This window comes from Leucopleurus acutus (genome assembly GCF_964270905.1).
Source record: "Leucopleurus acutus genome assembly, chromosome: 10".
In the NCBI taxonomy this organism is placed as follows: Eukaryota; Metazoa; Chordata; class Mammalia; order Artiodactyla; family Delphinidae; genus Leucopleurus; species Leucopleurus acutus.
In genome coordinates, this window is record NC_139153.1 from 48,401,851 (window position 1) to 48,427,357 (window position 25,507).

General features: G+C 39.6%; 1 protein-coding gene and 1 pseudogene across 3 annotated transcripts in view; both read right to left on the reverse strand.

The window, feature by feature from the left end:
• Window positions 1-1,479: 1,479 nt before the first annotated feature.
• Window positions 1,480-25,507, reverse strand: part of OXSR1 (oxidative stress responsive kinase 1) — a 100,725-nt gene continuing 76,697 nt past the window's right edge. Inside the window, exons 9-18 of one of the 2 annotated variants that reach the window (XM_082848462.1) lie at window positions 24,869-24,917; window positions 24,188-24,253; window positions 19,913-20,035; window positions 15,808-15,843; window positions 10,560-10,694; window positions 9,196-9,260; window positions 7,224-7,276; window positions 5,482-5,550; window positions 4,550-4,614; window positions 1,480-4,137 (exon numbers count right to left, since the gene is read on the reverse strand). In XM_082848462.1, coding sequence (XP_082704588.1) covers window positions 4,063-4,137; window positions 4,550-4,614; window positions 5,482-5,550; window positions 7,224-7,276; window positions 9,196-9,260; window positions 10,560-10,694; window positions 15,808-15,843; window positions 19,913-20,035; window positions 24,188-24,253; window positions 24,869-24,917 — 736 coding nt within the window. In that variant the 3' untranslated portion in view covers window positions 1,480-4,062. The remainder of the gene's footprint in view (window positions 4,138-4,549; window positions 4,615-5,481; window positions 5,551-7,223; window positions 7,277-9,195; window positions 9,261-10,559; window positions 10,695-15,807; window positions 15,844-19,912; window positions 20,036-24,187; window positions 24,254-24,868; window positions 24,918-25,507) is intronic. The other variant, XM_082848463.1, reaches the window with a different exon arrangement.
• Window positions 11,329-11,809, reverse strand: LOC309967704 (protein phosphatase 1 regulatory subunit 14B-like; annotated as a pseudogene). Its single transcript has one exon. The product of its transcript is annotated as a protein phosphatase 1 regulatory subunit 14B-like (transcript).

Below are 25,507 nucleotides of genomic sequence, written 5' to 3' on the forward strand. Positions count from 1 at the left end.
GGATTAATAAACGGTGGTATATCCAGGCACAGAATATTAGCACTAAAAAGAAATGAGCCATCAAGTCACAAAAAGACATGGAGAGACCTTAAATGCATATTACTATGTGAGAGAAGCAGTTTTGAAAAGGCTACATATTGTATGATTCTAACTATATGACATTCCGGAAAAAGCAAAACTTTGGGGACACTGAAGGGATCAGTGGTTTCCAGGGACTAGAGGGGAGGGAGGGATGAACAAGAAGGGTACAGAGGATTTCTGGGCAGTGAGACCATTCTCTATGAGACCATAACGATGGGTACACATCACTGTGCGTTTGTCCAAACCCATAAAATATACAACAGCAAGAGTGAACCCAAATGTATACTATGGACTTCGGGTGACAACAAAGTGCCAGTGTAGGTTTATTGATTGTAACGCATGTGCCACTGCAGTGCAGGATGCTGACAGTGGGAGCGGCTGTGCGTGTGTGTGCGGTCTGGGGGGTATATGGGAACTCTGTGTACTTCCTGTTCAATTTTGCTATGAAACTAAAACTGCGCTAAAAAAAATAAAGTCTACTTTAAAAAAGAGAAAAACAAAAAATGTGGGGTAGATGAGCTGACCCACAGGAGGAATCCATAAACTGTTGCACTGAGCATCGCTACTATGAATAGGCAGAGGTGAGGAAACTGGCTTCTGGACAAGACTGGATCTTGCCAGAGATTATGGGCAAGTGGAGAGGCTCTGTTTACTCTTGCCCCTGCTCTTATCCCCACATACATCATGGTCACTTTTGAGTAGCCAGCAACTCCTCTCCATCCCCACAATAGTGAGAGTCCGCTCTTACAACCTGCTTATCTTGAAAGCAAATTCAATCAGCTATGATACCATCAATTCCAAGGTCCCAGGACCTGAGGCCTGAATTACCAGGACCCACACAAAAGCAGTCCTGTCATGGCTCAAAGACCACCTTCTGTTGGGAAGGAGTTATGATCAGGGAGGTTACTTATCCAGGGGGTGGAGGAATACAGAGGGGCCTAGAATCTTACACGAAACCTCACCATTTCAATATCAAAGCCAAATGGGAACAAGTTCAGCCCTGCTCTAAACTTTCCACAACAGATTCCCAAGGGCTTGAATCTGGCACCCCCTCCCCCCCAATAGCATGAGCAGAATTAAACAGAGAAGATCAATGCAAAGAGTTCCTTATCCCACTCTATCAAACTTCCTTGGGCAGATCTCTCTCTCTTTTGGGATTTCAGTTTCCCCACTTGGTTTTAAGCTGTTCTAATTTGTAGACGAATACACTTTTTAGGGAAAAGTGCACCTTGGCTTTTCTCTATTCGCATGAAAAATTAAAGTTAGTAGTGACCTCCTGACCTACTTCCCACTGCCCCCACCAACAGTCACCAAAGTGAAGCATCCTTACACCACCATAGACAATTTATTCTTTATTGATTAAAAATGAATGAAACATGCAGCAAAGTACAAAGTCAAAAAAATAAAAATAAAAATAAAAGGGAGGGGGAAGTCAAATATTTTACATCTTCCATAATCTAGCATACATCATAAGGAGGAACCTCCATTTATTGATACACCATTATTCTGTCCTCCAGATTATTAGAGTATCAGCTGGCTCTAGGATTTGGTTCACAACTTAAGCAAAAAACCCAAACAAATCCATTAGTCATTTAGAAAGACCATACATTTCACAAATAGCATTGGCACATGTTACCTTGTGCTAAGTTAGTCCCTCCCCCAGGGACCAGGGAATCCTGGGGATCCAGGGAGAGAGGTGTATCCTGAATTACCCCTCGTGGGAAGGAGCAAAACTGCTCACTAGGTCACGTGCTGTCTCACCTGCAAAGTTTATGTTCACTCATTTTTTTTCAGCATCACTGCACAAGCCAGCAAAGCGAGTCCACCATACATCAAGCAGAAGAAGAAATAACACTGTCCTGGGGCTTGGTGTCTGACTCCTAATTCCCAGCAGGGCAAAAGATGAATGGAAAAGAAAGAGGAAGCCCCAGCCCACTTCTACTGTCATGCCTGTCCCACTGCAGTTCAAAGGTAATGGCCGGCTGGAGAAATTGAACAGGGAGATGGGCTGCTGCTTACTTCCAGCTTGGGCTCTCGACCACCTCCAAATAAAAGCTAGAATAGAGTGATGCCACCACCCTTTGGATTCAGAAGTAAGTAGACTATGATGGGCTTATCTGAAACCAAAACACAGACTCTAAGGTAAGCCACTAGTCTTGTGCCAAAAGGGACATTACATTTTTTCATAACTTATTCCTACCTTCCTGTCCTTGTTCCCCCAACCCTCTTCTAAAAAAAGAAAGAAAAAAAAAGGAAAAAGAAAAGCTAAATATTTGTCCAGTAAGCTGATCAATCTACTCTGTCTCCAGGCTCAGCAGGCTCCCTCCTTTTACCAATCCTGCTGGGACCTTGGGCTTTGGTGTCCGATCCTCTGATCTACTTTCCTCCCAACCCCCATCCCAAAGCATCCCCTCCCTTCCTCTACAACACCCATCCCTTTCCCAACATGCCTTTGTATCCAGGGCAGGTGAAGAAAGCCCATGACTAAAACTACAAGCTCAGAATGAAACAAAAACTATAATAAGTTAGTTGTGGAGAAAGCTTTCAGAAGTGCTCTAAGAGAAAACTAGGTAAAGCAATCCTTTTATTCACAGACCAACAATGCTGGAAAGGGCTCGAGTGATTCTATAAAGATGGGCCAAAGCCCATCTTTGTGTGTCATTTTAAGGCCAGATTGAGGATCCCTTTCATTTACAAAACTTGTTAGGGCTATCTGCAGTTAGACAAAGGCTGACTGTGAAACAGTAGGAAAAAAAAAGAAAAAATCAACGCCACTGATGATTCACATATTGCATTATGGTGCTCTTTTTTAAACCTAAAGAATAATTTATATTATTTCTGTAGAAAATCAAATGAACACTGTCTACTCAAAAATCCTAAAAGTCACGGCACATGTGGTTTCACTTTCCATCTTGGGTCAGGTTCAGCACACAGGGACCCCCTCCGAAGGGTCAGTGCAGGAGAGGGGGCAGAAGGCACGCCTCTCTGGCCCAGTGCGAGTCTCCTTTATTGCTGTAGAAATCTCAGCCTTGCATTTCCTCATGATTTGGAGGCCAGGCAAATTGATTTTCATGGGAGGATCAAGGAGCAGTTTTTCTTCAATTGTTTTAAGATTTGAAAATAAATACTTCTGCAATGATATGAGTTATGATTTTTCCTGTTCAAAAACCACTGCTGGGGAAATTCTCTTTTACAAGCCATTACTTGATCTTTTCTCTAAAAACAGTCCAAAGTTCCACTTTGAAGGATCCGATGGCTGAAGTTCGATTACAGTCAGATGTTTTGCACCAGCTGAAGTTAAGGCTAGCAACCCTTTCTGGAGGGAGTAATGAAGAGGGGTGCCTGAGAGCAGCTTCAGCAAAACGCTTAGAAACATCATGAACAAAACAAGAACACAGTTTAGGTTGCCTCCATCTGAGGCTGTGCTTCATCCTAACAAAGGTTGTTGGAATTCATATCGGATACCAAAAAACAAAAACAAAAACAAAACCCCACTAAATTAAATTCTCTGGGCTTCAGCTAAACAACCAACTTTTAACTGCTACTTCAGTGGTAAAGGGATATCCCAAGATGCCCAAATCCTCTCAGGTGTGGGAGAACAAGCAGGATGAGGAAGCCCAAGATAGCTGCTACTTTCCACCCAGCGCCATCACTGGAGTAAGGCAAGATGAGCTGATACACCTCCCTCCTGGGCCTTGAGGCACCCGGGCCACTTCTCAGATGGAGGAAGACAGGGGACACGTGCAGTAAGTGTACTAACGGAACTCTTTAAAGGGATGCTGGCCACTGGTGATCCAACTTTTCTTTCCCTGTGGGGAAAAGGGGGAATGATGGCAGGAAAAACATAAAGAAAGACCTCTAAAGCTCTTAGCTGGGAGGTTTGTTGCTGGGTTCTTTGGCAGTAGTGAGTTTAGGCCAACAGAAGCAACAGAGATACGCATGTGTGGAATCTCCTTAGGCCACCTCTTCCAGGGCTGTGTTTTAGCTGATGCTGAGCTGGGCAAATCCTATTAGTTTACCATCATCAGGAATATCCGAGCCTTCGACACCAGATGCCTAAGAACCAAACAAAACGAGAAGCTGTGGCTATTTATAAACAAAATTGCAGGCAGCAATTAAAACTGACATGGGGACTGTGGGAAAGAGGGCAGTGGGGGACAGGTCCCTGGGATACACACAGGAGGCAGATAAAGGTGTAGGTGGAGTCTGGGTACAAAGGTGGAGTCAGATTGACCAGCAATCTCTCTTGAGGATAAAGAGTCAAGGGCCTCGGGTAGGAGGCTTCCTGAGAGGGAGAGGGGAAGGGAAGCCAATGAAGGGCGGTATCAGCCCAGGGCATGGGGAGGTTAAACAAATACAATCCACCAGACTTAAATATTCTCATCACTCAGGGAATATGGAAGCTGGTCTGCAGAGGCTGCTGGTGTGTAAAACGTGAGATGGTTTAACAAAGGGAAGGGATGAATACCAGTTTGAAAGTGACAGATCGATTTGACTGGGGTTCTTCCACAATTTTCTGCAAATTAGCTGCCACTGTAATCATACAAACAGAGAAAGTAATGAGAAGCTAAGTAAATCCACATTTCAACCACATTTTAACAACTTAAATGGTAGTTCACAATCGTCTATGTACAATCAAAATGGAAGCAGAAAGATAAATCGCTCCCTAAACATAAGGTGTTTTTAAAAGCAACTCCAAGCAGCACAAATAAATCTTATCATTGTCAAATTAACTTTATTTTAACTTAGGAAAGACACTGGGGTGAAAGAGGTATGATTTGCCTACTCATGGGCCAGAAAGCCCTAGACTGGGAATCAGTCAACTATGGCCTTCAGCCTGTTTCTGTTCTGCCTGTGAGCCAAGAAGAGTATAAAAACAGAGACTGTTACATGGTCCACAAAGCCTAAACTATTTACTTTACTATCTGGCCCTTTAAAACTCTGCTGAGTTTTAACTCTGTCCTAGGCAATGGTCTTTTCCTTCAGTAAAATGCACCTGTGGCCCGACTGTGCCTTTTCTTACTTCCTGCTTTTTTTAGGACTAAATCTGTAATGATTTTTGCTTAACTCTTAGCTCCAAAAGGATAGCGTTCATTCTCCAAAACGGATTAGATATGGCCAAGCTTACTCTAACCTGTAACTTCTGTCATCATTTCTATGATCTCCCAGAGACCTGGGTAAGTTTTCACTCACTATCACTGGGGGTCACAAAGAAAACTCAGAAGTGAGATTTTCTTTTTTGTAAGGAAGGAACTGTCCCCAATACCTGTTATTTCAGCAAAGCCAAGAACCATTCCAGGAACCATTAGACCTACTCAGTGGAATCAAAGCCTGATTTTGTAGATCCTAAGTATACAAGCAGAGAGACGGCAACACAAAGGCAGAGCACAAAGTAGTTACCTATTACTAAATCCCTTCCATCGACGAGGCCAGCAGAAATGAGTTCCTGAGAGACACCCTCTGCTGTATCTGCAAGGACAAAGAAGAAGGTGCTCCGTTTCTTGTGCACGCATGTCCCTGCTAACATAAAGAGTGGGTGCTGGCACAGCCAGACCAAAGCTAGCTGTTAAATCCACAGAACCAAGATGGTGGGGGGACTTCCTCCACATAAAGGTTTCTCCTCCCACCAGGATTATCTCAAGTGAGGGACTATCACAGGTCTAGGTAGAGGGCGGAACCTGTATTACCCAGATGGCAAATATCAGCTCAACGTAAAGATAACGTTCTAAATGATGGTGTACTTTAGATGGGTTCTTGCCTTTGTCGGAAGAGCACCTGATAGTGATGCTGCAGAAGAAACTACTAGTCTGAGGACAACCCTGGACGCCAGCCCTATGAGCTCTGAGACGTGATGGTGAGTGTATAACACCTCCAGGGCTAATAAAACAGAATAATTCAGTCCCAATTAAATCTCTCTCTTTTTTTTTTTTTTGGCTACACCGTGTGGATTGTAGGATCTTAGTTCCCCGGCTGGGGATTGAACGTGTGCCCCCGGCAGTGAAAGCACGGAGTCCTAACCACTGGATCGCCAGGGAATTGCCCCCATAAATCTTAAGAAAACAAACTGTAATCTCTTCTCTTTGCGGGTCATACTCCCAGTTTTTTTTTTTTGGTTTTGTTCTTTTTGCTAAAATAATTTTCTTTTTTATTCTGGTGGGTCTTCCTTCATATCTAATTATTATAGGTTGTACTGTCTGAGCAATGGGTATATAACTAGAAACTAAAAAGATGAGGACAGAGTACCATCAATTAACCTCATCTCCAATTGACTCCTTCCCGAGGCCTGAACACCGATCCCCTCAGAGGGAACGGGAGGACCTCTGGGGAGGGGCTGTGCACATACATTTGCCAAAGACCAGCGATTTGAATGAGTACCTTAAAATGTGACTCTGCCTGGCTTTAAAAAGGAAAACAGATACATCTCTGTACATGTGCATTTGTTCTCTGCATTTGAGTGAACTGCTCATGATACTGAGACAGCAGGAAGACTAAGCGTGGCACACAGGACGGATACCAGCTGGCTGCGGGCCACTTCCCAAATACGAATCCTGAGTAACAAAGGCAAGAAAGAAAATAAGCCTTGTCCCTGGGAGAAGTTCACGGCCAGAAACTGCAATGACAGGGCTCAGCTTTAGCTGGGAGGGAGGGGACTGGAAGCCTTACTGCTTCTTTATTGTCATGGAGGACAACCACGTTCAGTGATAAGAGCAGGAACTCTGCGCTCCGAAAGATCTGGGTTTGAATTCCAGCTACACCTCTTCTCAGCTGTGGGAACTGCAACCAGTTACTTCACTCTCTCTAAGCCTTGATTTCATCATCTATGCAGTGGGGACAATAATCTTTCCTTAGGGGGCAGTTTTGAGAATTTAATGAGATACTGATTAGCACAATGTCTGCCATACAGTAAGCAGTAAATTAGAGTTATATTCAATACTCTTTGTATTATACTAGGTTTTCTAAATGAGGTAGTAGTAAATAAACTGCATTTTAATTTTATTCATATGCCCCCCAAAACCTTTTGGCTAGGAACATTTTTATCACCCTTTAAGAGGAAAATATATCTAGAGGACAGAAACTTCTCACACATTTCCTTAAAATGACAAATGAGCAGTTATTTTGTTTTCAATGTTTTGATGCCTCACCTCTCCCAGGAGTAAATTCGAATCGAATATCATTTAGTTCTTTTTTTGAATTCCTATGAAAGAAAACAAAATGTATAAATGTCTGAATTTATGCATTCAGGGTCCGCCTACATATATCAGGAAAGCTATGCCAAGAGAAAGATCTTTCTGTCCCATAGACTGTATGATTTGTCCTAATGAGCTCACCCTGAGGGCTCAGAGCAAACAACTCAGAGTGATCATCTAATTGTTCTACAACCCTTTTAATTTATGTCCTTCTCTGGTCAGTATATGCCCATGCCCATCCTTATTCCCACTAAGATGATCATATTAGACTAAGAGGAATATCTGTATGAGCACAGGGAGGTGTGATTAACATGATACAGGATGCCCTTTTCTTCCTTATCCCCACTCCTACCCCCCACACCCTTATGCCTAGGAGAGTACCTTGCCCACCACTGGTGATCAGTCTGACTAGACTCATAGAATGAAACACATGATGCTTCCCCCAATTCCACAGGGGTTCAGAGGAGAAGGATAAAGAATATACAGATTGGGATAATGAGGAAAAACTTTAGAAGTAGTATTTTAGATAGGACTTAATGGATAGGAAGGATTTGGGTGGGCAGAGAAGACGGGGAAAGAAACGGGGCCCATACTGACAGCAGAGTTAATATAAGGCTCCAGAGATTAAAATGTGACTGGTGAAAGATAGTTACATAGATTGCGCACCACATCAAGTGCTGAGATTAACTAAGCTCCCTGGAGGTTCTGGTTAAAGATGGAGAAATTAGAATATTATGTCTAAAGGCAGACATGAGTGATTACTTAGGACCCAAATCCATTTTATCTAAACAGTTCAGGGAGCTTAGGTCTATCTGACACATACTTGATGTTACTGAAATTGTGCTTAAAATATAGTTATCCAAATCCAACACATCCTGCCCCACAGTGATTTTCTCCCTCATGTTGTCTCTTTGCACTTGTCTACACAGACTTACACTTCTGCATGTCTACTACTGAAACTTGTTTTTAGCTATGCTAAGTACACAATACAAATCAACTTCCAACACAGACTTGATTATTGCATTTCATTTTCTCTTTTTCTCAGTATCTTAGCGCAATAGCTAATAGTGCTGTACTTAGTCTGAAAGCTGAATAAAATTAAGGTCAAGTGTTCATTATCACTTTAGTGATGTGACTGTCATGCCAAGCACAAACACCTTCAAAGATAACAATATGCTAAACTGAACTGCCTAGTCATTTAACTTCAAAGTCTTCATAAGTGAGAGTAAGAATCTAGCCTCCTCTTCCATAAACAAGTCTGGAACACAGTCCACTAAAAAGCACCCTTCAAAAAGCTAACTACAAAGCAGAAACTAACACACCATTGTAAAGCAATTATACTCCAATAAAGATGTTAAAAAAAAAAAGCTAACTACATCACTTACAAGTATCCTCTCCCCTCCTGAAGCACATGTCAAATAGAATTGTTATACTCTCTATTAACTGCTGTAAGTTTTCAAAACAAAGTTTTGAAGAGAGACAAATAACATTCTTTGTGTACAGTTAAAATAGGATGAGATTACCAAGACACTGTATTAATTCAGAACTATTTGAGTCCAGGTATACAGAGTAGGCTTCTATAAAGAAAAGGTAACCAGATCTGCTTTCTTCACATTTATGGCATAATTTCATTACTGTTAGTGGTAAAATCAAAACATTCCCCAAACAGTGTTGCTGCCTCTACTCTAATTATGGTCATACTGAGAAGACGACTAGGAATTCACAAGTGGAAGGAGGAATGAGTCAATGCTAATTCAGGTCCTCACACTACTGCTATTATTTCTGAGGGAAATAATACACCCACAAGCAAACACACACGATCCTATCCAGTTACTCTCAGGCATGAACTACTAGAAGGGGAGTAACTTTCAAATAGAAATCAGCATATTCAGAGTATTCAGAAAACAACAACAGAATGTCTACTTACCGTAATCTTAGTACTAGACTGATTGGGATCTTGGTTTCTTGTGAACCTGCTCCTGAAGACAGAGTCTAAAAAAGCATTGAAAGGTATAAAGTCATTGCCTGGACTATTAAGCATGGAGGTGACTAATGCTCATCTGCAGAAGAATCGTCCACTTGGCATCAATTTTCTTCATCTCCAGTGTGGCCATCCTAGTCCCTAGGACACTCCCTGCTGCGGGAGGACATGTACCACAAGGCAGCAACAAGAGCTCAATGTCAAACATAATGAGAAAGATAATTCTCAAACCCACACGAAATTCCATACACAGCCACATTTAATTTTGTATTTTTCAGACCTCTCTTCCTCTATATAAGCATGAAGAACACGAAGCTGGGTTTTTCCCTTTAAAAAGTCTGCCAGTGGCAACACATCTGCCAGTAAGGTCTAAACTGGCTACCCCTCACAAAACCACCCACCCTGGAGGTTCCAGATCTTTTTTTTTTTTAATTTAAAAAAATATTTTATTTATTTGGTTGCGCCGGCTCCTTAGCTGCGGCATGCATGTGGGACTAGTTCCCTGACCAGGGATTGAACCTGGGCCCCCTGCATTGGGAGCATGGAGTCTTAACCACTGTGCCACCAGGGAAGTGCCTCCACATCTTCTAATGACTAAACTAATCCTCTCTGAAAACCATACAGCTGTCCCTTGCCTTACAGAGGATATACATTCTATTTAAGCCGTTTATAAAACAAATCCAATCTTTCCATCAGTTTTCATAAGACAACTGTATATTTTCCCATATGATGGGCAGAAATGGAAAACTTGGGCAAAGAAAAGGTAAATGAAGTTAGAATGTGAGTAACTGGAAGAGCTCAGAGCAGTGATCTCCAAAGGCAGAGCACCACTGGGATGCAGATGAAAACAGGGCTCCGGGGACGGGGCGTGGGGGACGACGCACCCTGGGTGAGACAGCCTTCCCCAGCGATCCGAGAGGGCGAGGGAGTGGGAGCCGTGGGGCGCCAGACCCCCCAGCGCCATCCCTCCTGAGTGCAGGAGCCACCGGGGCACTGAGCCGCCTCAGTGGGCAAAACCCCTCGCCTTCGTGTGAGGAAAAAAAAGCTGACAAGAAATTACCGCCCCCCCCCCAACTTTTGCTGTTTGAAATATTTCCATCATTAACTTATTTTGTTGCTAAATGAAACCTGTGTGATCTTTGTTAAACTCTTATCTGCATACATTTAAAACCGTGAAAACAGATTTCTAACTTGTTTCAAAATCTACCAGGACATCACCCTCATGGCACCAGGCGGCGGTCCACGTTAGCCTCCACCCTCTTCCTCCACCCGGATGGCTGACCACGAAAGAAAGCACAATCCTGCTGTACCTGAGGCTCCGCGGGGGTCGGCAGGGAGACTTGAGTTGGCTGTGCAGTCATCTGCCCAGCTGGCTGAGGTAGATGAGCAGAAATCTGTTCTGGAACTTGGAGTAAAGTACCCACAGGATCAGTTGTTGAAAACAGCTGTAACAAAAACACACACACAGTGCTGCTTAAGCTGAGAGGAAAGGGAGGCGGGCCTGCTGACAGGCAAGCACTGCCGCAGAGAGACTTTTTAAAGTAGTCCTTGTGTAGTGAACCAGCCCATCTCTACATCCCCAAGACACACCTATTTCAAATGGAAGTCAAATATCTCTATGCTTTTTAAATTAATTAATTAATTAATCTATTTGTTTATTTTTGGCTGTGTTGGGTCTTTGTTGCTGTGTGCCGTCTTTCTCTGGTTGCGGTGAGCGGGGACTACTCTTCGTTGCAGTGCGCGGGCTTCTCATTGCGGTGGCTTCTCTTGTTGTGGAGCACAGGGCTTTAGGCATGGGGGCTTCAGTAGTTGCAGCATGTGGGCTCAGTAGTTGTGGCTCGCCAGCTCTAGAGCGCAGGCTCAGTAGTTGTGGCGCACGGGATTAGTTGCTCCATGGCATGTGGCATCTTCCTGGACCAGGGATCGAACCCGTGTCCCCTGCATTGGCAGGCGGATTCTTCATCACTGCACCAGGAAAGTCCCGCTTTTTTGTTTTTAAGAACTTTCTGAGGTATAATTTACGTCCCATGAAATTCACTGGTATTGCTGTTGTTACAAGCTTGCGGGGGGGCAGCGATTCTTCTGTGGGAACCACGGTTCACCTGGGTCGAGGACCCTTACTTCTTCTGGCTGTGCTCAGCTTCTGCGTGCCTCGGATCTTGTGCAGCAAGCCAGAGACGAAGGCCTCAGTGGGTTTGTAACAGTCAACCAGCAGCTCCGTGACCCTGGCAGCTCGGGTATCATCGCTCTCCATGTCCAGGAGTTCATCCACGTCAATCTCCAGTTCTGGGATCTCTTTTTCCTGGCAGTCCTAGAGGTGAGTGAGCTGCTCCAGCATCCACTCCTCCAGGTTGAGGCGTCTCCGTAGCTCCTCGCGGTGCTACTCGACCGTGACCTTCACTCGGCGCCTCACTGGGCCCTCGTCGTCCGCGCCGCCCGGGCCCTAGCCTGCAGCCCCAGGGGGGCTCTGAAAGTAGACGCGGGGCCCTGGGCCACCACTCCCCGGTCCAGGGGCCAGAGCCGCCAACGCCGCGCGCCCTGTGGGGCCGCTGTCCGCCATGGCGGCCGCCAGGGCCAAGTGCGTGCGTCGGGCCCCTCCCTGCGCCGCCACCTCTGGGACGCCCGCCAGCTGGCTCAGCCGCTGGCTCAGGTTAGCTCGTGAGCTCATCTCCACATGGCTTCGCGGCGAGGGCGGCGGCGGCCTACAACTCAAGTGATTTTTAGAGAATTTCTACTTCTGTAAACATCCCTACAATCTGGTTTTAGAACACTTCCATCAACTCTTCCCGTGCCCATTTACAGTTAACTCCGGTTCCCCCACCCAGCCCTAGGCAACCACTGATCTACTTTCTGCCTCTATCAATTTGCCTTTTGTGGACATTTCATATAAACCAAATTTTACAATATGCACTCTTTTTGTGTCTGGCTTCTTTAACTTAGTTTTTGAGTCAGTCATGTTGTAACAAATATCAGTAGTCCACTTTTTTTTCCTTCTTCAGAATAGTAGTTCTTTGTGTCCTGTTTATTTTTAAATACATCTATTCTATCCCCTTTGCCCAGCAAAATAGCACCTACAAAATACAGATTTAGTATATAGTATGAAATTATAGAAATGACATTTTTCTATGTTGGGGACATTCCATTACTTATAAAAAAAGAAAATCAACCAATGGTTCCTTAACATAACTGCAATGCTTTTCAAAATGGATGTGAAGCTTTATAACTAACATAGACATTAAACATTATTTTGCGTGTTTGAAAATTTTAGTTATGTAATGGGGAAAAAAGACCGAAGTTGAGTACAAATTCAAGTTAAACATACTTAAAATTATAAGGTAATGGGGAAAATGATATCAATGTAATGGCCAAAATTTAGAATTAAAAGAGGAAAAAAATTAGAACGGCAATGAGAGGTCTAATAGCTGTTATCATATAAGCAAAACAAGGAGACAAGGAAGTAAAATTTTGTGTTTACTTAGCTTCACATAAAGGAAACCAAAAGTTAGTCATTGGTTCCAGTTTTTGATAGAAAAACAGAACTTTAACATTAGTTTTGAAAATGCTTAAAACTATTAGCACTATTTCAAAAAGACAGCTTCCAAATTGCATGCACATATATGTATACCTATAATCAAGACAGAAAGGTTATACAAAACAAAGTAATGAGAGAATGTGAAGAGATTGGAACCTTGTACATTGCAGGTGGGAATGTAAAATAGTACAGCCGTTATGGAAAACAGTATGATAGTTCCTCAAAAAATCAAAAATAGAATTACTATATAATCCAACAATTCCCTTCTGGGTATAGACCCAAAAGAATTGAAAGCAGGGACTCAAACAGATATTTGTGTGGCCATGTTCATAGCAACATTAGTCACAATAGCCAAAAAGTAGAAGAAACCCAAATGTCCATTGACAGATAAATGGTTAAACAAATGTGGTTCACACACACACACAAATATGGAATATTATTCAGCCTTAAAAGGGAAGGAAAGAGGAAATTCTGATACATGTTACATAGATGAACCTTGAGGGCATTATGTAAGTGAAATACGCAAGTCAGAAAAGGACAAATATTGTAGGATTCCACTCTTATGAGGTACCTAGAGTAGTCAAATTCAGAGACAGAAAATAGAATGGACGTTGCTAGGAGCTGGGGGGAGGAGAGAATAGGGAGCTATTGTTTAATGGGTATAGAGTTGGTTTTGCAAGATGAAAAGAACTCTGGAGATGGATGGTGGGGATGGTTGCACAACAGTGTGAATGTACTTAATGTCAGTGAACTGCACACTAAAAATGGTTAAGATGGTTAATTTTACGTTATGTGTATTTTATCATAATTTAAAAAACAACAACAAAGTTATGAGCATGAGACTATGACTATGAGCATGTACAAGTTCACGTGGAGAGGCTATTTAGGCAAAGGAACAAGGAGGAGACTAAAAAGAATAAGTCTGGGTAATATGTAAAATACCCTTCCATTCAATTTTTGAGAAACTAGGAATCAGTCAAGATAGGTTAAGTTAGAGCGTAACAAATAATCTTAAATTCTCAGTAAATTACAAGAACAAAAGTTATTACTTTTTTGAAAACATTTTGCTTGTTTTAGAATTATTTTCCTTTTTTAAAAAACTGAAGTATAATTCATTGACTTACAATAGTATATTAGCTTCAGGTGTACAACATAGTGATTGGTATTTTTATATACTAAAAAATGATCACTACAATAAATCTAGTTACCATCTGTCACCTACAAAGTTATTATAATATTATTGACTGTATTCCCTATGCTGTACATTACACCCCCATGCCTTATTTATTTTATAACTGGAAGTTTGTACCTCTTAATCTCCCCCACATATTTCACAATTCCCCTCACGCCCCTCCCCTTCGGCAACCACCAGTTTGTTCTCTGTATCTATGAGACTATTTGTTTTGTTTGTTCATTTGTTGTTTTTCAGATTCCACATATAAGTTACATCATATGGTATTTGTCTTTCTCTGACTTATTTCACTTAGCATAATACCCTCAAGGTCCATCCATGTTGTTGCAAATGGCAAGATTTCATTCCTTCTTTGACTAATATTTCTTTCTTTTTTTAAAAAAATATTTATTTATTTATTTGGCTGCCCTGGGTCTTAGTTGTGGCATGTGTGATCCTCAGTTGTGGCATGTGAACTCTTGGTTGCGGTATGTGGGACCTTAGTTCCCCGACCAGGGATCGAACCTGGGCCCCCTGCATTGGGAGTGCAGAGACCTGGCCACTGGACCATCAGTGAAGTCCCTGACTGAGTAATATTTCATTGTGTATATATACATATATATCATATCTTCTTTATCCATTCATCTATTGATGGATACTTAGGTTGCTTCCATATCTTAGCTACTGTAAATAATGCTGCAATGAATACGGGATGCATATATCTTTCTGAATTAGTGTTTTTGGGAAAATACCCAGAAGTCAATTTGTGGGATATATAATTTTATTTTTAATTTTTTGAGAAACTGTTTTCCATAGTGGCTGCACCAATTTACATTCCCACCAACAGTGCACGAGGCTTCTCTTTTCTCTATATCCCCACCAACACTTGTTGTCTTTTTGATAATAGCCATTCTGACAGGTGTGAGGTGATAAAGTTATTTCTTGCACACACTTCAAGTCCATCTGTGGCCAGCAGAGGCTAAATTTGGTACCTAAATTTGCAGCAGGGATGCAGGTCATGATGGCAGGGGCAAGGGAACCCAGGGAATCACAATGTGGCTCTTCCTTCTGCTCACATTTTATTGGCCAAAGTAACTGCCACGGCCATGTGTAACTTCAAGGGGCAGAAAAATGCAATTCTACCGCATACCAAGAAGAAGAGCCAGAAATCTTAGTGAATAGCAGTTCTAATTCAAGTTGTCAGATGCTAGCCTGTAATAAGCTGAGGTACAGTATTTTCAGTCTTAAACATAATCCTGTGCATAATTATATTACTATATATACAAATGAAGTGGAAAAAATAGTTACTTTTAAGCATGTGGCAAGAACAAATTGGATTAAGAGCAAGACATGTGTGCCATTAAACCAAATATTGAATACTCACGAGATGATTATTTTCTTTAGGTAAGGAGCATAAGGCAGGCCAGCCTAACAGGCGTCTGTTTAGTAGGATTCCCTATCACACTGAGGCAGTAACTATAGACATCAAAATCTATTTGACAAGAGGCTGAGGAAAAAAGTCCAAAAAGCAAAGCAGCATATGACAGATTCCTGGACAGGCTAATGCAAAAAGACTAATTTCCACTTTAAGCAGCCCAAGATTAAAATAGCCGTTCATAAAGTCAAGCAAGCAAAAAACAACATTCTGGGTTCTTAGGCCCACTTTTAAAATGAGTGCAATGGCACCATTTACTGCAAAGATCCATTCAAACTCAGAATCGATAGCTCTAATAAAATTCGACTGGCATAAGTTCCCATTCCCATTTAGGCACATACCAAAAAGTGTGCTTAACATTAAAACCAAACCAAAACAAAAGCACATATACTTTAATGATCAATAATCACAACTACTTACCTCAGAATTTGTTAATGAGTCTTTCACTCTGGGAGACTAAAAGAAATACAAAAAAAGGAGGCTTGTTAACTGAAAACTCAGGTTACTTGTAGTCAGTTCCAAACTGCACGGAATGTTGAAATGCAAGTCAACTCCATTTCACTCTGATCCATAATTAACTCATCGGTAACTCTAGTGAGAGTTTTCTGGAAAAAGAAAACTGTCATGATACTACTGTATTCTTTGTCCAGGTAGCCTGTAACGCATCAATATACCTACGGTATTTTAAGTCTAAAACTTGAGGTTTATAAGCAAACATAATGGGACTGAGCTATCAGTTAGTAGGGAGGTCACATTCTTCAAAGTTGAATTCTTTCTACTAATCATGAACATATTATGTGCATAATATCTCAAACCAAATGTAAACATTCAAGCTAATTATCCAACACATTCTTAAAGCAGAGTAATTCTGATTATAGGCTTTAATGAAGAAAACTCTTGAGCCAAAATTGAAATACTAATTACAATATGCCATATGAAAATCTAAAGCTAAATTGATTGAGTAAATCATAAGTTAGTAGTAATTCTGGATACAGGCACTGGAGAATACATAAAACAACAACATATCTCTAAACAAACGTCAATTTATGGTAAATTCTACCAAGTGTGAATTTAGACTTCTTATAAGGTCAGTTTAGGTTTTTAAAATTTTCATTACCATTTTATTAAGGAGAATCAAGGTACAGGCAACAGCTAATGGGTTACAGCAAGTATACAGCCAACACAAAACCTTAAAAAAAACTTCGTTTGGAAATAATTTCAAACTTACAGAAAGTTGTTAGAATAAGAATAATACAAAGAACACTGCTATACCCTTTACCCAGATTCATCCATTACTAACCTTTTTCCTCATGTGCTTTATTATTTAGTGTTCACTTTCTCTTTTTAAATATATATATTTAATCAATCCTGTACCATTTGAGAATAAGTTGCATATAATCATAGCTCTTTACAACTGAATAGTCACTGTGTATTTCTTCCTCTTCTTCTTTTTTTTAAAAATATTTATTTATTTGGCTGTGCCGGGTCTTAGTTGTGGCACTCGGGATCTTCGTTGCTGCATGCAGGATCTTTGTTGCAGTGTGCGGGATCTTTAGTTGTGGCATGAGGGATCTAGTTCCCTGACCAGGATTGAACCCGGGCCCCCTGCATTGGGAGGGCAGAGTCTTAACCACTGGACCACCAGGAAAGTCCCCACTGTGTACTTAAGAATAGGGATATTCTCTTACATAACTTCACACTACTAAAGCAATCAACTTCAGTAAATTTAAAAATAATACTTTAATTTACTCTCTATAATCCAACTTTTCCAATGACCTCCTACACATAATCATTCCCCCCTGCCTACTACACACCCTATTTGAATAGAATGCTCCTAATTTGTGGTTTGTCTGATGTTTCCTCATGATTCAGACTTAAATGAATTCTACAGAGTGACGTATCCTTCCTATAGTATCATATCTTAGGGAATCACATGTTCCTCTACCCCTCATTAGTGATGTTAATTTTAATCATTGAGTCAAGGCATTTTCTAATTTCTCAGGTACGCAGTATTTTTTTCTTGCAACTAATAGGCCATCTATGGAGAGAAACTTTAAGACCATGTAAATATCCTGTTCATCAAAATTTTCCCATATGTTTAGCACCTATTGATGATCCTTGTCTGATCTAACATTTACGATTGTTTTATGATGGCTGTAAAATGGTGAACTTCCCCATCCACTCCTACATTTACCAGTCAGCACTGGCAGTTACCGTAATGAAAACCCACCCCCCCATGTATTTATATATCTGTTTATTATTAGTATGGGCCTATAGATTCCTATTTTTTAAATGATTTATAATTTATTACTACACTTAATGATTTTGATGGTTAAATTCTCCCTAATTTGGCCAGTGGGAGCTCCTTCAACCTAGCTCATATTATTATGACTCTTTTAAAAATAAAAGATCTTTTCTTTCTGTCAAAAGAAGATATTCCAGATTTATCTTGCATTTTCCCTGTGTAAGCCCTGGAATCAGCCATTTCTCCAGTGAGCCTTTGTTCTTTAGTAGGGAATGACATTAGAAACCACGATCTGGGCATAAGGTATGTTTACTCTTGTAATCTTCGATTAGATGACAGAAACTGTGAATTTTACCTTGTTGCATGCTGATAATTTCTATAAATCTTCTTGAGTTTTGTTTTGGAATACAGTAAAGTTACTTGGAAATAGTTTAATCCTTTTGGATCCTGCTTTGATGAGCTGTTAGTTGGGTCTGGAGCAGTGTTTGGTCTAGGGCAATATATTACACCCCATTACTAAGCACTCTACCAAATGCCCTGTGAATTATAAGTTTCTCCAGTCTAACTGCTGTTTCTGGCTGTGTGAGTGCTGGGCACTTTCTCCACATGGGTAGTTTTCTCACATATAGTCATTGATAAGTATGCTGCTGAATACTCAAAAGGGAAGCTCTAAGCTTCTTTCTCTGGGTAGCTCTTTCCTCCTTGGTACTCTGTCTTATCAAATTTTATCTGCCTTGATCTCTTACCTCTATTTACTCAACTCCCCAAAACACCTTTCAAGCCACAGTGAAAAGAAAACTGCCCCAAAACTGACTTGGATGTTAGAATTAGCAGAGAAGGACTTTAAAATAATTATTATATATTCATATCTTTAAAAAGTTAAGTAGAGACACTGAAGATGCAAAAACAAACACCAAATCAAACTTCTAGAACCTAACAACCAAATCAAACACCAAATCAAAATTCTTATATTACGCCTGAGGTGGAAAGGAGACTGGATGGGAGATTAGCAGCACATTAACACTGCAGAAGAAAGACTAATAAACAGGCTAGCACTAGAAACTATGCAAAATGAAACTGAGGGAAAAAGAATTTTTTAAAAATGAAAAGACGATCAGTGATCAGTCAGATGACTTTAAGCAGCCTAGTATACATGTTATTGGACTCTCCAAGGTGTAAGGACAGAAAAAGCATTTGAAAATGTAATAGCTGAGGGACTTCCCTGGTGGTCTAGTGGTTAAGACTCCACACTCCCAATGCAGGGGGCCCAGGTTCAATCCCTGGTCAGGGAACTAGATCCCACATGTGGCAATGAAGATCCCACGTGCCACAACTAAGACCCAGTGCAGCCAAATAAATAAATAAATAAATAAACAAACAAATAAATATTAAAAAAAAAGAAAATGTAATGGCTGAAAACTTTCCAAACTTGATTAAAAAACTGTAAACCCAAAGATCCAAGAAGCTCAATAAACCCTAAACATGAAACATGAAAAAAAAGAAAAAAGATACACCTAGGCATACCATATCAAATTGCTCAAAACCATTCATAAAGAAAAAAATCTTAAAAGCAGCCAGAGTAAAAAGAAATGTGACTTATAAATGAAAAGGTAAGTATACAAGCAGATTTAATACTGGAAACAATACAAACAAGAAAATGTTAGAACAAATTCTTTAAGATACAGGCCCACCTCATTTTATTGCGCTAGGCTTTATTATGCTTTGCAGATATTCCATTTTTTACAAATTGAAGGTTTGTGGCAACCCTGCACTGAGCAAGTCTGTCAGCACCATTTTTCAAATAGTATTGGCTCACTTCATGTCTTGGTGTCCACTTCTAGCAAAAACTAACACATTCGCACACACGATCCAGGATATACCAATTGAAGAAGAGGTGCACTGTTCCTCTTCAAGTAGAAAGTTAACAGATTTTAGGGACAAAGTTTCAATTGTTAGGCTTTCAAATTCTCTAATCTTTTCTTCTGCAGTGTTTAATCAGCCATTCATCTAATCCAGTGTGTTTTCATCTCAGACACTATAGTTTTCATTTCTCGATTTAGGTCATTTTTATATACCCTAAATATTATCACAGTAAAACAGATATGCCAGTCCCCTTTTCCATGTAGAATTACTTGGGCTCCTGTTGTTAATAAGTTGTTCAAGAAAATTCTGTCTGTATTTTTTATATTTTAGCTGGTTAAACTGAATATAGTATTATCTCAGAGGCTTCAGACAAAAAGATAGAACTCTAGCTAAAGCATATAGTTTAACAAAACTTACCCTGAGTTGTGAAATTGCTGCTTTCCCTTCCTCACTTTCTTCATCAAATTCATCATCACTCCACTCCCAGCCACCATCTTCTGTCTTATGAAGACGGCCACTGGAACCTGGTACTCTCCGAACCTGCTCATTAGGAAGAGAGACGTGGACTATGGTAGTGTTTGACACTTACTATATAGAAAAGTCAGCCATATTCTCTCTCCTTCTATTACTTCAATGCTGTAAGCAGATAATAATTTTCCCAGTAGAGAAGTTTTCCTATATAAACTCACATCCTCCATCCTTCACTTGCTTTCTGTTCATAATCTCCACTATTTGTCTTTACTCACAACCACTGACTCTCCCTGTACTCCTGTATTCTGAGCCTGCACATCATCCAAATCCTTCTTATGTGAAGTCACAGGTCAAATCTGATTAATGGTTTTGTATCTTGAGACACTGAAAAAAGGCGGGGGTGGGGGTGGGGGTGGAGTTTAAGCCCTCAAATAAATAAACCCAAGATAAAGAAGATGCTGCTCTTTTTTTTTCAATTTTATTGTTTAAAATCACAATTATACCTCCATAGTTTCAAAAGTACTACAGCTATGCAAGTGTTGTTAAGAAAAAGAGCAGTCCCCTAACTTTCATATTCTTCCTCACAGGCAACCACTTTCAATTCATGTTAGCTTATTTTTTGGAATTTATATTTATCTCTCTGAGTAACCTGTTCTTATTATTACCCCTTGATTTTCTAGTTTTAGGAATTATCTATTGAACTTCCTGCTATGCAAATGAGAATTAAACCCTATTATCAATCCCCTACTCTTTTTTCAAGATACATTGTAATTTTGCTTAAATCAATATTCAGTGTTTATATAACATGATTATATAAACTATACAGGTGAACCTTATTATATATTACAATTACTTTTCTTTTCTGCATAACTTTTTAATTTCCCCTGGAGTTAATATTTGCTTATTTCTTACTTGTCATATTCATCCCTCAATTCTCTCCCTGCTGTGTAAATCTCCTCTCACCATATTCACATATATTAGGTATTCATCAGTATTATCTTCTTGAGAAAGCCTCTCACCAGAGCCTCCTGATCTGTTCCACCAGACTGACACCAGGTCTGGTACTTTAGATCTCACTCTACCGTCATCCAGAGGACCATGCTTCCTAGATCACATGACTTCCCTGTTCTTACTTTAAACACTTCCTCTACTATCAACATGGCACATTTATTAAAGCCAAGCATTTCTGAACATAACTTGATTCTGTTCCCACACTTCACTTACAGTCTGCCTGTTTAAAAAAAAATCTGGGTTAGAAAACATTTTTTTTTCATAATGTTGAAATAGTGCTGCATTGTGATGTGGCTTCCAGAGATGCTGCTGAGGTCATTATGACCCCTGATCCTGTCTGTGCCCTGTCCCCCTTCTCTGGAAAGCTACACATCTTCTTTTCGTCTCCAGTATTATGAGCTACCATGGTAAATGTGCCTTACTGTTGGTCTATTTTCATTCACTGTGCTGGGTACTTGGGCTCTTTCAATCTGGAAATTCACAAAATTTTTCTTGAATTATTTTTTCAGTAATTTCTTTTCTTCTGTTTTTCTCAGTTCTCCTTTTCTGGAACTCTCTTAACTCAAATATTGAGCCTTCTCAAATAATCTTCTAATGTTCTCATCTTTTCTGTTATCTATCTCTTGGCCTTTTGGCTCTGTTTTCTGGGAAATTCCTCAACTTTACCCTAAAATCTTTGTAAAGAATTTTTTTCATTTCTTCTATAATGTTTTCAATTTCCAAGAGCCATTGGTGGTAGCGCCATTCTCTAAATGCTTCTTTTTTAAAAGTAACAGCTTTACAGAGATATAATTCATATACCATAAAACTGAACCATTTAAGGTATTATAATCCAATGATTTTTAGTATATTCAGAGTTGTGAAACCATCTCCACAATCAAATTTTGATCATTTTCATCACTCCCTCCACCCCCCAAAACACATCCCATACCCATTAGCAGTCACTGCCCTTTTCCCTACAATCTGCTCAAGTCCTAGGCAACCAATAATCTACGTTCTGTCTCTATACATTTGCCTATTCTGGATATTTCACATAAATGGAATCACAGAATATGTCTTTCAATTAGCATAATGTTTTAAAGGTACACCCGTGTTATGGCACGTATCAGTACTTCATTCATTATTGCTGAATAATATTCCATTGTATAGGTACATGACATTTTATATATCCATTTATAACAGATGGACATTCAGATTGTTTCCACTTTTTAGTTACGAAGAATACTTCTATGAACATTCATGTACATATTTTTTTTAACATTACTCTCTTTTTATTCCAGTCCTTACCCAAGGTAAGATTTCCAGAGATAAAGGCAAATTCAAAATACCTTCTATTTTAAGAAAGGATTTCAGAGCATTTTACCAGTAATATCTAGTAATAACCATTTTACTGCTACAGGCTTCATCACTGTGGTATTGTATTATTTGTTTGTAAATCTTTCCCCTACCCAAGGTGTGTCCTTAAGGGCAGGGAAAGTATCTTCATCACTTTTATATTTCTAGTATCTGGCACAGTGCCTGGCACATAACAGACACTCAGTACATGGTATAGAAGGGAGGCTGGATCTATAAGGAGTGTGAAAGCATCATTGGGAATGCAACAAGGTAGAGAAAAGAATATAAAGCAGTAACCTTTCAAGGAGCTACCAGTGCAGTTATAAATGCTGCAGTTACTAATGCCTCGATAAACAGCTTGGAATAGGGAAGGGCATATTTGAAAATCTACAGATGGTCACCAAACTGCCTTCCAAGGAGATCTAGCCAGATCAGTTGCATGGTCTTTGTTATACTGAATAGAGTATGCAAACTGAAAGGCCCCACCAGCCCCCTTTCCACTCGCTCTCAAGGCCTGCCATGCCCAACTCCTCACCCAAACACCTGTTGAGTGAATATCTGAAAAGTATCCATTTGAAGGTATGCCAAATTATTAGCTTACCTAGGCCACTAATATCTTGGTTTGGTCCTGCCTTAAGGATAAAGGACTTATGTTTGTTCACTATTTTAAGGCTAGGTTACCCAAATAATATTGAAGGAAAGCCACAATCATCTTTTCTACTTTACTAACATTTCAAAAGAGTTCAAAGTTGACAGCTTTGTGTATTGTAATAGGGAGGCATGTGGTATATGCTGCTTCCTTCTGTTGCCAATGGAATTCCAACAGAAACCAGAATGTTACTACTGGAAACAGATGAACTTCCTCTCATTGTTCCTGTACTTTTTCACATTAATCGTGAAATAATGGGGAAGTGGCTTCTACTTTAGTCAGGGGGAAGGACATAAGACTGAATTATTTAATTTTTTAAACTCTTTTCGTCTTAAAACATGTAGTTCTTCCAGTCAGCCAAGAGAAAGGATACTGTTATTTAATAGAAATTCACTCAGCCGAAGCAGCTTAGGATACAGATGTGGATGTTCAGCTTGAAGCTGTTTCCAACATTGCTGATGGTTTTTAATGTGGCTATATTTAGCCTCTCCTATCTCCCTCACGTGGCTTCAATGGGATTCACTTGGTACTCTGAACACTTTCTTCCATCAATATGAAGAATCCCCGGAAGTACCCATGGTGGATTTTTCTTCTCCGCCAACTTCCCAGCCATGGGCGTGTCTCTCCGCCAGCCCTCGGCTGACGGCGATTGGACCCATGTACATATTTTTCTGTGTACATGTTTTCAATGCTCTTGGGTATGACTAGGAGTGGAATTGCTGGGTCATATGGCAACTTTGTTTAGCCTTTTGTGAAACTGCCCGACTGCTTTTTAAAAGTGGCCACACCATTTTCCATTCCCGTCAGTAATGTGTAAGGGCTCCAATTTCTCTACATCTTTAGCAACACTTGTTATTGTTTGTCTTTTTTGATATAGTTATCCTAGTGGGTGTGAAGTGGTGTCTTCATTGTTTTTGTATGGTGTGAAGAAACTTCACAACTTTACAACTTACTCTGGTAGTTGCAAACAGTGATTTAACAGAATTTAGAATTAATTCATTAATTACGTAACATACCTTTTCATTCTAGTTGATAGTGGAGTAATACCAAGGCATACAGTAGACTATTGCTAAAAGAATATATCAAAGAATGCTAAAGATAAGACTGAAAGAAAATGAGTAATACTCATACTGTTAACACAGTATTAGTTAAATATACTTTCAAAATGCAAAAGTAAATCTATTCTAAGTAATTTCCCAGAAAAACTGAGTAAAATCCCCATTTACCTTTCTAGCTCTTTCAGAAATGGTTGGTGCTCTCTGCAATATTTTTTCTTGAAGAAATTCTTTATTCTGGAGAGGAAAAATAAGTATTTTCTTCTCACAAGAAGTTTTTATTGAACAAAATAACTGACACAGAAATATTCACAATTAAAATGTGATACAGTAACTTTTATAAAGAAGTTTGAAAAAAGCTTCTGAAGCTCCTTAGTATATTACTACCATGACTTTATAAATTGAGAAAAATCGTTAGTGTACTGTAAAAACCATTATCTATGAAAAGTCTGTTTTAACATATGTCCTTTGGGATCATGGTCCCACATTTCCCAACTACAGTAACATCCTACTTAACCCACATCTTTGGGAAATGAGATGTTTACTAATTCAGTAGTAAACCCTGAAATGAGAGTTCAGTATATTTCACAGAATTTTCCACAGATTTTATTTATAATGGTAAAGTTTAATATTCATTTTTCCTGTTTTAAGTTTTACCTGACACTTAATTTACATGAAAAATACATTTATCTTATATACCAAGGATTATATAAATAGTGCCCTCAGCAATTATTTGATCTACCATCATTCTTCCAAAAATAATCATCTTAATACAACATCTGAACAGTGAACCTAATTTAGGTAATTGAGGAGGATCATATGAATACATGAAATCAAGTTAGAATGTCCTACCTTTGCTTTTTGGAAAAATTTGTGCCTTAACAGTTCTGCTGCTGTTGGTCTAAAACCAGAAAAGAAAGTTTTTATAAATTCAAGTGGAATGTGGGTTTTCATTTTCAAAAATGATTTCTTGAGCATCAAGATAAAAACTCAGTGTACTCCACTGTCCTCAACCTACTAAAAACCAAAAAGGATAAACTCAATACAAGACATCGAACAAAATTAAAAAACTCAAATAGAAATGTTCTGATAATAATTATTGTAGGCTCTTTCAAAAATTCATTAGTGAAATGTTTCTTTTAAAAGCATGATTTCTTAGTGGCTTTCAATATATTTGCTATTTAATCTTATTTCCCAAGAAGTTGGCTTTATCTGCTTTAACGAGGCAAAAAAATATATTTAAACTCACAAATCAAGCCCTGTGCTTCTTGCCACATGGTTGCCTGCAAGCCTTCAACTTAGGTAACTACATATTTTTTTAAAATAATTTCACAATTTCCTTTAAAAAAACTGAAGATTCTAAGAGTAACGTATAGTCCCCCAATTTAATCTAAACTCAGGTTTTTTAAAATTAATTTATTTTTATTTATTTATTATTTTTGGTTGTGTTGGGTCTTCGTAGCTGTGTGCAGGCTTTCTCTAGCTGTGGCG